At 64.0% G+C, this 13,600-nt stretch overlaps 2 protein-coding genes across 3 annotated transcripts; both read right to left on the bottom strand.

Moving 5' to 3' along the window:
• Positions 1–722: 722 nt before the first annotated feature.
• Positions 723–9,439, bottom strand: SPAG5 (sperm associated antigen 5). The gene is made up of 23 exons (XM_088066318.1): positions 9,025–9,439; positions 8,767–8,868; positions 6,869–8,556; positions 6,595–6,787; positions 5,960–6,052; positions 5,724–5,852; positions 5,318–5,437; positions 5,002–5,094; positions 4,738–4,872; positions 4,520–4,613; positions 4,345–4,438; positions 4,177–4,258; positions 3,614–3,747; positions 3,157–3,322; positions 2,817–3,006; positions 2,633–2,704; positions 2,361–2,484; positions 1,979–2,090; positions 1,696–1,776; positions 1,514–1,612; positions 1,247–1,321; positions 982–1,062; positions 723–900 (listed from the first exon to the last, which is right to left on the bottom strand). Exons 1-23 carry the CDS (start codon positions 9,046–9,048, stop codon positions 793–795), a joined length of 4,089 nt encoding a protein of 1,362 aa, XP_087922444.1. The 5' UTR covers positions 9,049–9,439; the 3' UTR covers positions 723–792.
• Positions 9,440–9,790: 351 nt separating this feature from the next.
• RSKR (ribosomal protein S6 kinase related) lies at positions 9,791–13,309 on the bottom strand. Of its 2 annotated transcripts, XM_005525945.2 has the most exons (12): positions 13,250–13,309; positions 12,953–13,162; positions 12,192–12,275; positions 12,046–12,114; positions 11,812–11,881; positions 11,093–11,200; positions 10,918–10,958; positions 10,788–10,815; positions 10,610–10,699; positions 10,445–10,533; positions 10,265–10,375; positions 9,791–10,173 (listed from the first exon to the last, which is right to left on the bottom strand). In XM_005525945.2, the coding sequence occupies exons 1-12, from the start codon at positions 13,304–13,306 to the stop codon at positions 9,952–9,954; spliced, it is 1,179 nt and encodes a 392-aa protein (XP_005526002.2). In that variant the 5' UTR covers positions 13,307–13,309; the 3' UTR covers positions 9,791–9,951. The 2 variants fall into 2 exon arrangements, with proteins under 2 accessions (XP_005526002.2, XP_087922445.1); XM_088066319.1 differs by lacking the exon at positions 11,093–11,200.
• Between the last annotated feature and the right edge of the window lie 291 nt (positions 13,310–13,600).

The raw sequence follows: 13,600 nt of genomic DNA, 5'->3' as shown, positions 1-13,600 counted from the left end.
GAGAGGGAAGGAACCGCGTGGTCCCCATGGTGGTGGGGAGCATCCTTGGGTCAGGAACACCGGGACGGGGATCCCGCAAGGAGCTGCCCCAGCAGGGAAGAACGGAGGTGAGGTTGAAGCTGTACTGGGAGCCGGGGAGGCCCCTAAGGGAGCCCCCCCTCCATGCAGCAGCAGGGACCAAGGGGGGTTGGGAGCTGGCAGAGCTCCCAGTGCTGGCTGAGCCATGGGATGCTGCGTGCTGGAGCCAGGCTGGGAGGGAGAAACATCCCCATGCAACAGGCATGTGCCCACAGCCCTGTGCTGTGGATCCAGCCTCTGAAACCTGTGATAAGGTGAGGGATCCACCCTTTGGAACAATTCCCACGCAACAGGCTCGTGCCTGCAGCCCCAGTACAGGGTGCAGGATGCAGACAAGCCCCTGCAGAGCCAGGCACAGAGGGAATCTAGGGCAGGAGGAGGAGCGGGGAGCAGGGGAGGGAAGCTGGCTCAGCCCGGGCACTTTGGCTGCTGCCGGGGCCGCAGGGTGGGAGCCTGGGGAACGCGGTCCCTTATTGAGAGCAAACACTGGCAGAGAGGGGGGGACGTGTCTCTCGCCAGGAAAGAGGCCCCAGGGTGGCAGGGAGCTGTGCCCACAGCCCCGGAACAGGAGGAACCGGCACAGGCTGGACAAGTTGTCCCACCCACAGCACGAGGAGCTTCCTGAATGCACACAGCAGGCGGGAAAAAAGCCAACACAACTTTATTCAATAAATAATTACAACATTAACAACAGGAAAGGTTTCAGGCTACAGGCTATAGCGGCTCAGCAGCTTCCTTGCTGGCTGGCTTCAGGCCCAGGTAGCACAGCATGCTCTGAAACTCCTGGCAGTCCAGAGCTTCCTCAGGGACAGCCGACAGGACCTGGGGACAGCAGCAGAAATAGTGTTTGGGTTGGTGTTGTTGCAGTCACAGCAAGAGTGAGCAATGAACCATAAATCTCACCTTTTTTATATTCTCCTGTATCTCCTCATGGGTTCTCAGCACTTTCTGGGTATGATGGAGCTTCTTCTCCAGCCCTCGGACCTGTGGTGGTGGGGGTTGCCTGTCAGGACTCTGCTCCAAACCTGAGCAGGCACCAGCTCAGAAGGGAGAGGTGACCCCTGCCCATGTCAGGAGTGCTGGAACCAGGTGACCTTTATGGTCCCTTCCAACCCAAACCGTTGATTCTATGACTGGAGCTGGGGCAGGCCATTGAGACTCCCCATACCTGCTCCAGGTACTTGTTAGTGAGCTGCATGTTCTCATTCTCTTTTTCCACCAGCAGCAGCCGCAGTTTATCCACCTGCAAAAGGAGCAAGCCCTGCTGAGACCCCTCAGGTGGGGGAAAGCTCTGGAGTGGGGGGGTGTGGGGAGCAAGGTCTGAAGGGGTGTCCTTGTCCGTGGTGGGGTGACACGAGGAGCCCTCAGTCCTGCAGCTCCCCAGCCTCGCCTCCCTCCACAGCGTGACCCGCTGCGGGATGCAGGCAGTGCCCACCTGCTGCTCCTTGTCCCTCATCTCCTCCCGCAGCATCTTGGCTTCTGTCTCTGCGTGCTGGAGCAAGTGCTTCAGCTCAGAGACTTCTGCCTTCAGCCTCTACAGGGGAAAAAGGGATGCTGAGAGGGGTCTGTGGCCAGCAGCCCCCTGGGGTGCTGCCCACCCATGCCCCCATCACACACCATGACTTCTCCACTCTTGTCAACGAGTTGCAACATCTTCTTTTCCTGCTGTTTCACCAGGTCCTGCAGCTTCTTCTCATTCTGACAGGGAGGAAGAAGCAGGGTCAGGCAGTACCCAGCCCTGGCCACCTCCAGCCCCCTGGCACACGTTTTCTCATGTTTGAGGAGGTCAGAGAAGCCAGGAGCACCCATGGGGCATCACCAGATTTCTCCATGTCCTAGATCAGCGCCCGTCCCAGTTCGGTGCTGCCCTGGGGTGAGCGCTGGCCCACTTCTGGTTCACCTCAAGCTTGGTCCTCAGCGCCGTGTTCAGCTTGGCAATGGTGGCAGCCTGGGTATGCACCTTCTCCTGGCTCTCAGCTGTCACTGTCTTCAGGTGGACCTGCAGGTCAGAGCTGCAAGAGGGCAGGGGTGGTGAGTGAGTGGGGATCACAGCCAACACAGCACCAGCTACCAAACCCCCTCCTGGGCATGCCCCTGGGCCCAGGGTGAGAGAAGATGTCTGGTCCAGCCCAGCCAGCTGGAAAAAGCCCATCTAGCCATGACAGGAGAGGTCTAATCCACGGCTGAGGCAAGAGGCAGACCCACCAGGCTGCCTGCACCGTCCGTGGCCAGGACAGTGATGCCCCTGCCCAACCCTGGATATGACCCAGCCCTGAACTCACATCTCTGTCTGCAGTGCCCTGAACTCGCTCTGCTCCAGTTCTTGGATGCGGGAGCTCAGCATGGCAAGGTTGGAGACCACAGATCTCAGCTCCTTCACGCTCTCCAGCAGAGCATCCTCGGGATCTGCAGGCGAGAAAGAGCCTCCTGAGCAGCGCAGAGGGAACATCAGCCCCAGGGCACACAAAGGAAGGCGTGTGCCTGCTCATCCTGCTGCACAGCAGCCCTGCAGCTTCAGAGCAGGGTCTCACACAGGGTGACACAGCCACAGTACCTATTGGCTTTGGCACGGATGCAAGTTTGTCCTTGGCAACTGTACTGCTACTTCTGGTGGTCTCACTGGCATCTGCGAGAGGAGAGGACAGTGGCTGTGCCCAGCCCTACACATGCCCCAGCATGGGAGGGAGCAGTCCCCATCCTGGGACTTCCCAGAGCCCAAAGAAGGAGTGCCACCTCACCTTTCCCTGCCACGGCTTTCAGGACACTGCCCACAAAGGAGCTGCCAGCGTGGCTCGGGGTGCGGCACGCCGGGGTGCGGAAAGCCGGGGTGCGGAAGGCCGGGGTCCGGGCACGGCGTGGGGTCTGCCAGCCTGGGGTCCGGGGCCCTGGGGTCCAGGCTTTGCTTCTTGATGGAGCATCAACATCATCCTTCAGAGGGGAAGGAGAGTACAGCACCAGAGTGCAGCTTGTGACTGCCCCAGCAAGCACGGGGTCTCAAAGCCATGCCACAGAGAGCCACAGGTGTGTGACCCCCCCTGGGCCATCCTGTCATCCTTGTCCCCAGCACAGGTCCCCTACCTGCTCTTCCAGAGCAGCCTTGAGGCAGTCAGCCAGCTCCTGCAACCAAATCTTGCTCTCCATAATGTCCATGGAGCACCAAGAAACTTTGCTCCTCTGTGTCTGCAAGCTGAGGAGCTCAGCCTTGGTGCTGTCCAGCTCCTTGCTGAGGGCAGCCTGCTCTTCCCTGTGGGATGGCATCAGCCTCAGCAGGAGCAGTATTTCCCTTCCTTGATGTGGGATGGGGACATGCCTGCCTCTCACCATGAACCAGCAATGGTGCAAATCCACAGATTTAGGCAGCTTCCCTCAAGATGGGGAAACATCCCCCCCCCCCCAGCCACTCCCACCCACCTGGACCACCACATTTGGCTGGAGCAGCAGTGACCATGATCAAAATGTCCCCTCTGACACCCCAGGAAGGGCTTGATTTCACAAAAATAGAGGGTTTGAGTGGAGCTGGTGAGAGGGGCAGTACCGCAGGTGTTGGTGGGACTCCATCAGCTCCTCGTGCTGCAGGACACGCTCCTGCAGCGTGGCCAGCGTGGAGTTCAGTCTGGCCTCCACCTCCAGCAGCTGAGTGCGGCACATTTGGTTCTCCTGATCCAGGAACTGTAAGAGGGTGGGGGGACACAGCTGTGGCCAGCCAAGCAGAGACCCAAGGGGTCTCATTGGGACCCCCAGCACAGACACTCCCATGCCTCAGGGTGCTGTTTCTAACCAGGGGCGGCTTTATCCCAGCAGCCCAAACCCTACAAACCAGTTTACTGGGGACACAGGACAGGCTGAGAGACAGCTCCGTGCCTTCAGGGAAAAATTTATCTCCAAGAAAATTATCTCCAAGAGCTGCCCAGCCCCCAGCCTGGGAATCCCTGCCGGGCAGGATGAAAAGCTGCGCTACGTGCGGGATGTCAACTGCCCTCACAAGCTCATCCCCCCTCTGTAGGGGGACTAATCTTGCTCCTGGCCATCTGCCAGCCTTCCCAGAGAGGCCGTGACCGGCAGCGCGTGATGGCGCAGGCAAGGTCAGGCAGCTCCTACCTCCCGGAACTCGATGGCCTCCCGCAGCTCCTGGCACAGCTCCTTGTACTCCTGCTGCAGGGAGTTCCTCTCCTCTGCCAGCCTGAGGGGATGGGATGGAATCAGGGGGTGCTGTGTTTTGGGGGGCAGAGGTGGGATGAGGCTCAGGACATCAGGGCTCAAACCCACTGGGCCATCTCCTCCCACTGCTTCTCGTTCTCCTGCTGCAGCGCATCCCGCTCCTGCTCCATGCTGGCCAGATTTATCATCACGGAGCTCAGGTCTGCAAGGGACAGAGCTGTCAGACAGGAGGGACAGGGGCAGTGGGGATGGGGCAGCTCCCATCCACGTTGCCCACCCCTACCTTTGCCCAGGCGCGAGTTGGCCACTGTCAGCTGCTGCAGCTGAGCCTCTGTGTCCTGCAGGGTCACCAAAGTCTTCTCCAGCTGGCAGGATGCCTGCAGAGACACGGTGCTTGCTCTGGGGTTCTCCTCCCCATGGGGATATTTTCTCACCAAGGGGTGCCCCAAACCACCCCATGCCTCAAACACCTCCTAGCACTGAGAGGAGGCACCCCTGTACCTCCTCCTTGGCTTGAAGAGCTTCCTCTGCTCGTTTCCGTGTGGCAGCCAGCTCCTCCAGGCAGCTCTGCAGCTTGCTGGGCACACGCTCCAACAGGGCATGGGACTGGGACACCAGGGCTCTCGTCTGCTCCCGCTGGGAAGGGACACAGCAGCGGGCAGAGCTCAGTGTGGCACTGGTGGCACTGTCCTGCTGTGTGACCAGTGACAGGTCATGGCGCTGGCAGGGCAGCGAGGGGCTGAGCCCCCACGGGACACCCCTCACCTCCTCATCCAGGGCTCTCCTTTCCTTCTCCAGATTTTCAAAGGTGACATCTAAGAATTCCCGGAAAGACTGCGCTTCGGCAGACAGGGATGCCTGTAGGGTAGGAGGGATGAGTCAGCACTGTGGTGGAAAAGCCACGTGCAACGGCCATGAAGGGAGGCAAGTACCAGCCCTGAGGCCAAATTTGCAACAGATTCCCAACAGCAGCACCAGGAAACCTCTGGTGCACCCAAGACCATTGCAGAGCATCACCCAAGCTCAGGACATGGCCTGCCCTTCCAGCCCCTGATCCAGTGTGGGGTACTACTCTCAGTACCTGCAGGTTGATGGCATGGGCCAGCAGCGTGCTCAGCTCTTGCTGGGAGGCCAGGCTCTGGTCACGGGCACTGATCTGGGCGCTGGCATGGGCACAGAAAGCCTCCAGGAAGAGATATCCCTGCAGAGGAGAGGACACTGCTCCAGCCATGCTGTCGCACAATGGGAACCTCCCAGGAGCCATCCCTGCATCAGAACTCCTGCTCCCGGGGGGGACACAGCCCACACCAAAAAAACATCCAGGGAGCTCCATCACACAGCACTTCTTGCCTTCCACACTGGGATTTTCTTCCCCTGGGATGCCAGGGAGAGCCTCATCCCCAGAGATGGGTAGAGATGCAGGATGCCCCACCAAAGGCATGAGGACAGCTGAGACCGCTTCGATCCCACAACAGCTGCCTCCTTACCTGATCCTTGGCTTGTAGGGCTTCATCTACTCGCTGCCTGATGGCATCCCGCTCTTCCAGGCAGCTCTGCACCTTGCAGTGCTCGAGCACAGCCTGGCACTGCGACACCAGGGTCCTCTCCTGTTCCTGCTGCAGGAGGCAACAGCACCGTGAGGCACCAGGTACAGCTGCTGTGTGTCCAACAGGTCTCCCAAAACCAGGGGAAAGGGGAAGCAGAGGGATATGCAGGAGCTCACCTCCTGCATGAGGGCTCCCTGCTCATCCTGCAAGCTCCGAAAAGCAGCATCCGCAAGGCCCCGGAACAGGAGGCTCTGGCTGCTCCAGGTGTTCTGGAGAAGGGACAAGGACACTGGTGTTATGGCAGCTGGCACAGGCAGCACCAGGCACATGCATGTGCCCTGTGGGGCTGAGACCTGGCACACTCATCGCCAGTGACAGCCACCAGGCACCCAGCTCCAGCTGCAGATCCCGCTCCACTCCCCGCTGCCACTGCACAGCCTCTGTTTCCCTCCGCAGCTCAAGGCAGAGCTGCCAGTAGATCTCTTCCTCCAAGTGCATCCACCAGAGTTTCACACCAGCCCCGCTCCACCCTGGGGCCAGCGAGAGCTGGTCAGCCATGACACCTCCCCTTCTCCCACCACGTGCACCAGGGATGTTTCCCCCCACAGGGGTTCAAATCCAGCAGACTCGGCGGGTTGATCCGGGCGTGACAATGCAGCACCGGGCGCGTGAGGCTGTGATGCAGCAGCCGCGCTTTACTTCCACTCCACCAACCCAGATGGGGTCACTGTCTTGCCAGTGGCACAAGGACACCGTCACAGCACCGAGGCTGCGGGGGACAGGGTGGCATCGCCTTGGAGAGGACTCTTACCCCTTTGGGGTGGGTGGTGTCTGTCTGTGTGAGCGCGTCCCTCTGCTTGGCTGGCCCCACGCCAGGCCGCGGCCGCCGGCTCTCCTGCCAGTCACGCAGCTGCAGCGAGAGGGCTTCGATGATGATGAGGGTGCTCTCCAGCCTCCCCTCCAGTTCTGCCCGTGGCAGGGTCTTCAGCTGCTCCCGGGGACAGCTGGGGACAAAGAGGGGCTTAGGGCAAGGACAGCCCACAGGTACCACAGCCTCATGCAGGGGGGCATGTCGTCATACTCACTGCCAGAGCAGGGAGTCTGTTTCCACAGCACTGTCCTTGGCACAGGGGACGATTCCCCTGGATGTGTTCATGCTCCTCTCCCACATGTCCCGAGGTGTCATGAAGGTGCCAGTGGCCACGGAGAGCACTGGGGTTGTGCTGGTGCCTGTGGCCACGGAGAGCACTGGGGTTGTGCTGGTGCCTGTGGCCACGGTGGGCACAGGGGTTGTGCTGGTGCCAGTGACCACCGTGGGCACAGGGGTTGTGCTGGTGCCAGTGACCACAGTGGGCACAGAGGTGTCACTGCTGCTGGCATCCTGCTGTGGCTTTTGGAGGGGCAGGCTGTTCCACACAGATTCCATCAGGAAGGAGTTGTTGAGGGTCTTCTCTAGCCACATGAGTGGCAACACCCAGGACACAGCACCCAGGGTTGTTTCAGGCAAGCTGGCAGGGGTGACAGTGGCTTCTGACCCAACAGGCTCCAACCCACTTGCATTGATGGGAGGGAGGCTGGGTGTGCTCTGTTCTGGGGGGACAGGGGCAGGGAACTCGGCTCCCTCAGGAGCGCCTTGGCAATGCAGAGAATCAGCACTCCCATCTGCAGATGGGGGCTCGGAGGCCACAAGGCTGCAGGAAAATTCTGGAGGTGCTGCTCGCCACCATTGGAAAGGAGCTTTCTGTGGAGTGGAGCTGGTGCCAGGAGGCCCTGGGGTACAGGAGGCTGTGCTGGCATTGCCGGGGGATCCAGAGCTGCAGGGAGGTAAAGCAGAGCTGCTTGGAGAGTTTGGGTTGCAACACCCTGAGCTAATAATGTTGGGGGGCCCTGGGGTGGTGCTGCCAGGGGATTCCAGCATGCATGGCTCCAGGACAAGGCTGCACATGGTGCTGCCAGGGGACTCCAAGGTGCTGGGCACCCGGATGGAGCTGCACAGTGTGACTGGCACAGTGTTGCCAGGGCACTCTGAGGTGCTGGAGTCTAGGATGGAGCTGCACAGGGGGACTGGCACGGTGCTGCTGGAGGGCTCTGGGGTGGTGGGCACCAGGATAGGGCTGTGCAGGGGGACTGGCACAGTGTTGCCAGGGCACTCTGGGGTGCTGGGCACTGGGATGGAGCTGCACACAGAGACTGGGACAGTACTGCTGGGGGGCTCAGAGGTGCTGGGCACGGGGATGGAGCTGCACACAGAGACTGGGACAGTACTGCTGGGGGGCTCAGAGGTGCTGGGCACTGGGATGGAGCTGCACACAGAGACTGGGACAGTACTGCTGGGGGGCTCAGAGGTGCTGGGCACTGGGATGGAGCTGCCCTCAGAGGCTGGGGCGATGCTGCTGGAGGGCTCTTGAGTGCTGGGCCCCAGAACTGGGCTGCACAGAGGGGCTGGCACAGTGTTGTCAGGGACCTCTGGTGTGCTGGACACTGGGATAGGACTACCAGGGGCCTCTGGGCTGGTGCTGCTGGAGGTCTCCAAGGCACCAGGAATAAGAGTGGCATTGCTGGGGGCCTCAGAAACACCAGGCTTAAGACTGGGAGTCCTGAGGTCCCGGGTAGAGGTCCTGGGGGACTCCAAAGCGGTGCTGCTGGGGGGCTCCAGTGTGCAAGGCATTGGGATGGTGCTGCTGGGGGGGCCCAGGGTAGCACTTCGCGGTGGTCCTGGGCTGCAGGGCACCGCGGTGACGCTGCTGGACACCGGGGTGGCGCAGTCATGGTCCTATAGGACGTTTTAGGGGGAAAGGAAGGTCAGGCCAGCCCTGCCCTTTCTCCCTGCACCCCGCAGCCGTTTGCCCCAGCCTACTCGTTTTCCCAGCGCAGAAAATACGCCCGGCCTCCCATTGCGCCAGCACCATCTACCTCCCCCCAACATTCCCGGTTCCGGTACACCGCAGCTCCCCCGCCCTGCCCGTTATTCCCGCACGCTGACCTTGAGCCGCAGCCGGCGGAGCAGCGGGGTCAGGCTGGTCCGGACGGCGCCCGGCTGCAGCTGCAGCTCCTGCAGCGGGGTGCGCCGGGGCCGCTTCTGCGCCTGCCGGGGAAACCGGGGGGGTCAGCGGCAGCTCCGCCACACACACACACACACACACACAGATACCGGGAGCCGCACCGGACCCGCCGCCCCCCCGAGGAACCTCTCCGGGGCTGGCCCCGCCGCCCCACCGGTACACTCAAACCCAGCACTGACGGCGGGGGTGTTGGCGCGCTGCATGGCCCAGGAATGCTGCCGGTCTTCGTCTCGGTCTGGACTAGGGCTGCGGTAGCTCTCGGTGTCAGTCTGGGCTCCGGGCCCGCCGGGTTTGGGTTAGGGCTGGGGTTCGGGTCGGTCTCGGCCCTGGGTCCCGGCCCCGCCGCCGCCCGCGCGCCGCCGGTTTGAAAACCACGCGCGGCTCTGATTGGCTGCGCCGCGCGCGCGTCACCCGCGGGGCCACCGTTGGGGCGGGGCCACGGCCGGCGGTGAGCGGGGTGGGCGTGGCTTGACCCATTGGCCACGCCCCTTCCGTGCTGCGCAGCGCCGGGGGATGGACAGACAGACGGACGGACCCGTGCATGGGCAGGCGGAGCCAGCTCCTCCCGCACCGCCTGCCCCGGGGGATGGACAGACAGACGGACGGACCCGTGCATGGGCAGGCGGAGCCGGCTCCTCCCGCACCGCCTGCCCCGGGGGATGGACAGACAGACGGACGGACCCGTGCATGGGCAGGCGGAGCCAGATCCTCCCGCACCGCCTGCCCCGGGGGATGGACAGACAGACGGACGGACCCGTGCATGGGCAGGCGGAGCCAGATCCTCCCGCACCGCCTGCCCCGGGGGATGGACAGACAGACGGACGGACCCGTGCATGGGCAGGCGGAGCCGGCTCCTCCCGCACCGCCTGCGCCGGGGGAACTCCCCCACACGGCCCCCCAGACCTGCCGCAATCCCGCTTTCCCCACCACGAGTCAGGGCAGCAGTGCCCGCGGCTCTCGGGTTTATTGCTCCCGCGGGGAGAGGTACAGAGTTGAGGTACCCGGGGATGAGACTGGGGGGTACCCGGGTAACCCAGCAGGGTCCGAGCCGCTGCCGGGGTAGGGGGACGTCCCTGAGCGATGCCGAGGGTCCCAGCCGTGGTGGCTCAGCCAGGCCAGGGCCGGTCCGGGGAGGCGGTGAGGTCGTAGTCAAAGTCGGCGAAAGTGGCGGGGTCGGGTGGGGGCTGCTCGGGGGGTCGCGGGGCCACTGCGACCACCACCGGGTCCTTCTGCAGCAGGTCAGCGTCGAAGGCCACCCCGCGGAAGAAGGGGTGGCCCTGGAAGTGGTGGAGGTAGCGCAGGCGGTACAGGGGGTTGTGGCACAGCAGCTGTGGACAGAGAGGTGACAGTGACAATGGAAATCCCAGCATCCAGCCCAGGGGCCAGGGGGGGAGCCCAAAATCCAGGCAGGAGGGTTACCTCGGCGAGCAGCCGGGCCAGCTCAGGGCTGAACTCAGGTGGGCTCTTGTAGCTGCTCTGTTTGACACGTTCCAGCATGGCCACATGGTCCCCCGCTGGAGCCACAGGGAACTGGGGGAGCATAGAGTGAATTCAGGGTCTCCCCGAGGTGTCCCTGTCCCCCTACCCTGTGGTCCTTACCTCCCCACTGGCCAGGGCAAAGAGCAAGACTCCCAAGGACCACCAGTCAGCTGCATGGCTGTAGGGCCCCCCGCTCAGCACCTCTGGGGCTGTGGGGAGAGTGGGTGAGTGCATGGGGGTCTGTGCCCCCCAGCACAGCCCCCCCCAGCACGGCCCCATCCTTACCCATGTACTGTAGGGTGCCACAGATTGTGTGGGCTCGCTCACCCCACTGCAGGTACCGGGAGAGGCCAAAGTCAGTGAGCTTGAGGTGCCCTGTGGGGTCAGACACCATGTGGGACACGTGTAGAGAACGTGTCCCCATTGACAGGGTGTCCCCAAGGTGCTCCCACCAGGCTCTTACCTCTCTCATCCAGGAGGATATTCTCCATCTGAAATGAGACAGGCACTGAGGTGGCCTCTCCATGCTGGGGATTCAAAGACACCCCCCCCCCCCACCCCATCCTCCAGCCCCCAGCCCCACTGCCACCCACCTTGACATCTCTGTGCATGATGCCAAGGTCGTGGAGGTACACTGGGGACAAGACAGAGCCATCAGTGCCGTGTGTCCCCTCCCACCACAGTGCCCACTGCCACCCTTGGGGGTGGCTGACCCTGCCCACAGGTCTCCAGTGGCGGGGACTGTCCCCAGTGTGGAGGGTCACTCACCCAGCACCAGCACCAGCTCGGCGGCGAACAGGCGGACGGTGGCCTCAGCCAAGCAGCCGGCCGTGCGCCACAGCGCGTGCAGGTCCCCGGTGCTGCAGTAGGTGCACACTGCCGGGACAGGGGATATGCCTTACTGACCCACTGGGCTGGCACGAGGGACACCGGGGTGGCACGGGGGTGCAGAGGGGTCACTGGGGCCACGCACTGGGGTTATAAAGGCAGCAAGGTGGGACAAGCACCTGGACCACACTGACACCAAGGTGGCACAAGCACCAGGGCAATATGGGCACCACATTACCAAGGTGACATAGGCACGAGTGAGGTGGCATGGGAACATGCGAGTAGCACGGTGACATCAGCCCCAGAGCCCCGTGGGCACTGGGAACACACAAACACCAGGGATCACATGAGGTGCCAAAGCGACGTGACACAGGCACCGGGAACACGCAAACTGCAGGGGCTGAGGTGACACAGCCATTAGGGCCAGACAGGCACCAGCGCTGGGGTGCTTTGTTCACTCCCACACTGGTCCCTGCCCCGCTGTGGCTTGTCCCCATCCCTGTCCCCCATCCGATGGCCGGGAGCCGGCAGCCAGAGCTCCCGGATCCCCACGGGGCGCTGGGGGGAGCGCGCGTGTGCGGGGACACGTGTGCGGGCAGCGGGGACACGTGCGCGGGCAGGGGGGGCCGCAGCGAGCCCGCGGGCAGATGGTCACTCACTGATGAAGAGGTGGCGCTGGCCCTGCCAGCTGTCCCCCAGCCCGTGGACAAACGGGTGCCTGACCTGTCTCTGGGGACACAAAAGCACAAAGAGTGAGCGGGTAGGAGGCCACCAGGGGCTGGGGACCCCGCTTCTGCCGGCTTCCATCCGCAGCACCCCGCCGCCTCCTGATGTCCCCGTGGCCACCCCCTAAACCCCTTCACGGGCTGGGGTCCCTCCTGGGCCCCCCTCACCTGGATGCTGACTTCTTCTTTGCACTGTTTAAGGGTGTCACGGCGCAGCACCTCCACTTTGGGCACAACCTGGGGGGCGAGGCACTGTCAAGGTGGGGGACAAGGGCAGGTGGGGGCACCCATGGGCCCCAGGGGTCAGCACCCACCTTCACGGCACAGATCTTCTCCCGCCCACAGTCCAGCACTTTGAGGATGGTCCCGAAGGAGCCTTTGGCCACGAAGCCCAGGATCTGAGGGGAGGAACGGGCTGAGCACGCCATGGAGATGGATTGGGGTGCTCAGGCTGGGGGTCCTGCATGGGGTGAAGGGCACACAGCACCCAAAGCAGATGCTGGGGACACATGGGGACCTAGAGGACCCAATAGGAACCCCAGCAGGATTTATGGGGACCCAGTATGGGGCACAGGGACACGGGGGACTGGGACACGGGGACCCCGAGGCGGCAGCGGTGGATTTTGACATAGTGCACAGGACCCCCGGGAGTACACGCGGCACCTCGGTGGGGTGCCGAGGAGCTCCGGTAGAACACACCGAGACCTGACACGGGCACCCGGCGGGGATAGAAGGGGACTCGGTGGAACAGCCGGGGACGCCGGTAGGATGCGCAGGGACCCGGCAGAGCGTGCGAGGAGAGCTCGCTAAGGCAGCCTGCGATGCCGGGATGGCGGCACGGGATGCACGGACGGCGCGGGAGGATGCTCAGGGCGCTGGGGGACCCCGGTAGGGACGTGCAGGAACCCCGGTAGGACGAGCAGGGACACCGGTACAGGGTGCGAGGGGACCCGTTAGGGCGCCCGGGGCTGCCGGGGCGGGATGGAGGGCGGGACACCGCGGGGGAGGACGATCGGGGGCCCCGTTCGGATGCACCGGGGTCCCGTTCAGGAGGGCGGGGGCTCCGGGACGGCACCTTGAGCTGCTGCTGGCGGGCGGAGGGGCGGGCGGGGAACTCCGGCAGGAACAACGAGACGAGCTGCGGCAGCGGCCACCCGGGCAGCGGCGGCTCCTCGGCGGGGCCCCGCGAGGCCAAGGCGAGCCCCGGTACCGGCACCGGTACCGATACCGGCACCGACCCTGCTCGGCTCAGCAGCGCCCGCACCCACGACCCCACGGCGCGGCCCTGCGGAAGCGGGGACGGCGTCAGCGGGGGGAACCCGGGGCGGGAGATGCCCAGGGGGATCCCCGGGGCTGATGCCGCCGCACGCACCTGGGGGGGCCGCACCGGAGCCGGGGCCGGGCCGGGGCCGCTGCTCGTCGCTCCCATCGCGGCGCCGCCCGGCCGCGCCCCCGGGGCGCTCCCCGGTAATCGCCGCCTTACATAACCCCGCCGCCCCGCCCCGCCCCGCCCGCCGCGACCACCCCCAGCCCCGGGGCTCGGCCGAGGGGCTGCCCCTTGCACCGCGACACCCACCCGTGATCGAGCTCCCCCCATCCGGGAGCCTCTCTACACACTTGGGGGTTGCTCACCCACCCGTGACTGATGCCACCCCAGCACCCCCCGGCACTGATCCCAGCCCCTCTCCGGGACCCCCTCCTTACACACTCTGGGGCTCCCCCT

Source organism: Pseudopodoces humilis, chromosome 23 (assembly GCF_049639895.1).
Source record: "Pseudopodoces humilis isolate 2021_Gansu_Grassland_sample_001 chromosome 23, ASM4963989v1, whole genome shotgun sequence".
NCBI lineage: Eukaryota > Metazoa > Chordata > Aves > Passeriformes > Paridae > Pseudopodoces > Pseudopodoces humilis.
The sequence above is the reverse complement of the archived record's forward strand: the minus strand, read 5'-3'. Positions and strand labels throughout refer to the sequence as shown.

Coding starts and splice junctions, on each gene's coding strand:
- RSKR (XM_005525945.2), bottom strand. CDS start 13,306: ATGGGAGCGACGAGCAGCGGCCCCGGCCCGGCCCCGGCTCCGGTGCGG. Junction 11,201..11,811: donor CCAGCGCCACCTCTTCATCA/GTGAGTGACCAT, acceptor CTGTCCCGGCAG/TGTGCACCTACTGCAGCACC. Junction 10,376..10,444: donor TTGCCCTGGCCAGTGGGGAG/GTAAGGACCACA, acceptor ATGCTCCCCCAG/TTCCCTGTGGCTCCAGCGGG.
- SPAG5 (XM_088066318.1), bottom strand. CDS start 9,048: ATGCAGCGCGCCAACACCCCCGCC. Junction 4,873..5,001: donor GGAGAGCCCTGGATGAGGAG/GTGAGGGGTGTC, acceptor GTCCCTTCCCAG/CGGGAGCAGACGAGAGCCCT. Junction 1,063..1,246: donor CTAACAAGTACCTGGAGCAG/GTATGGGGAGTC, acceptor CCACCACCACAG/GTCCGAGGGCTGGAGAAGAA.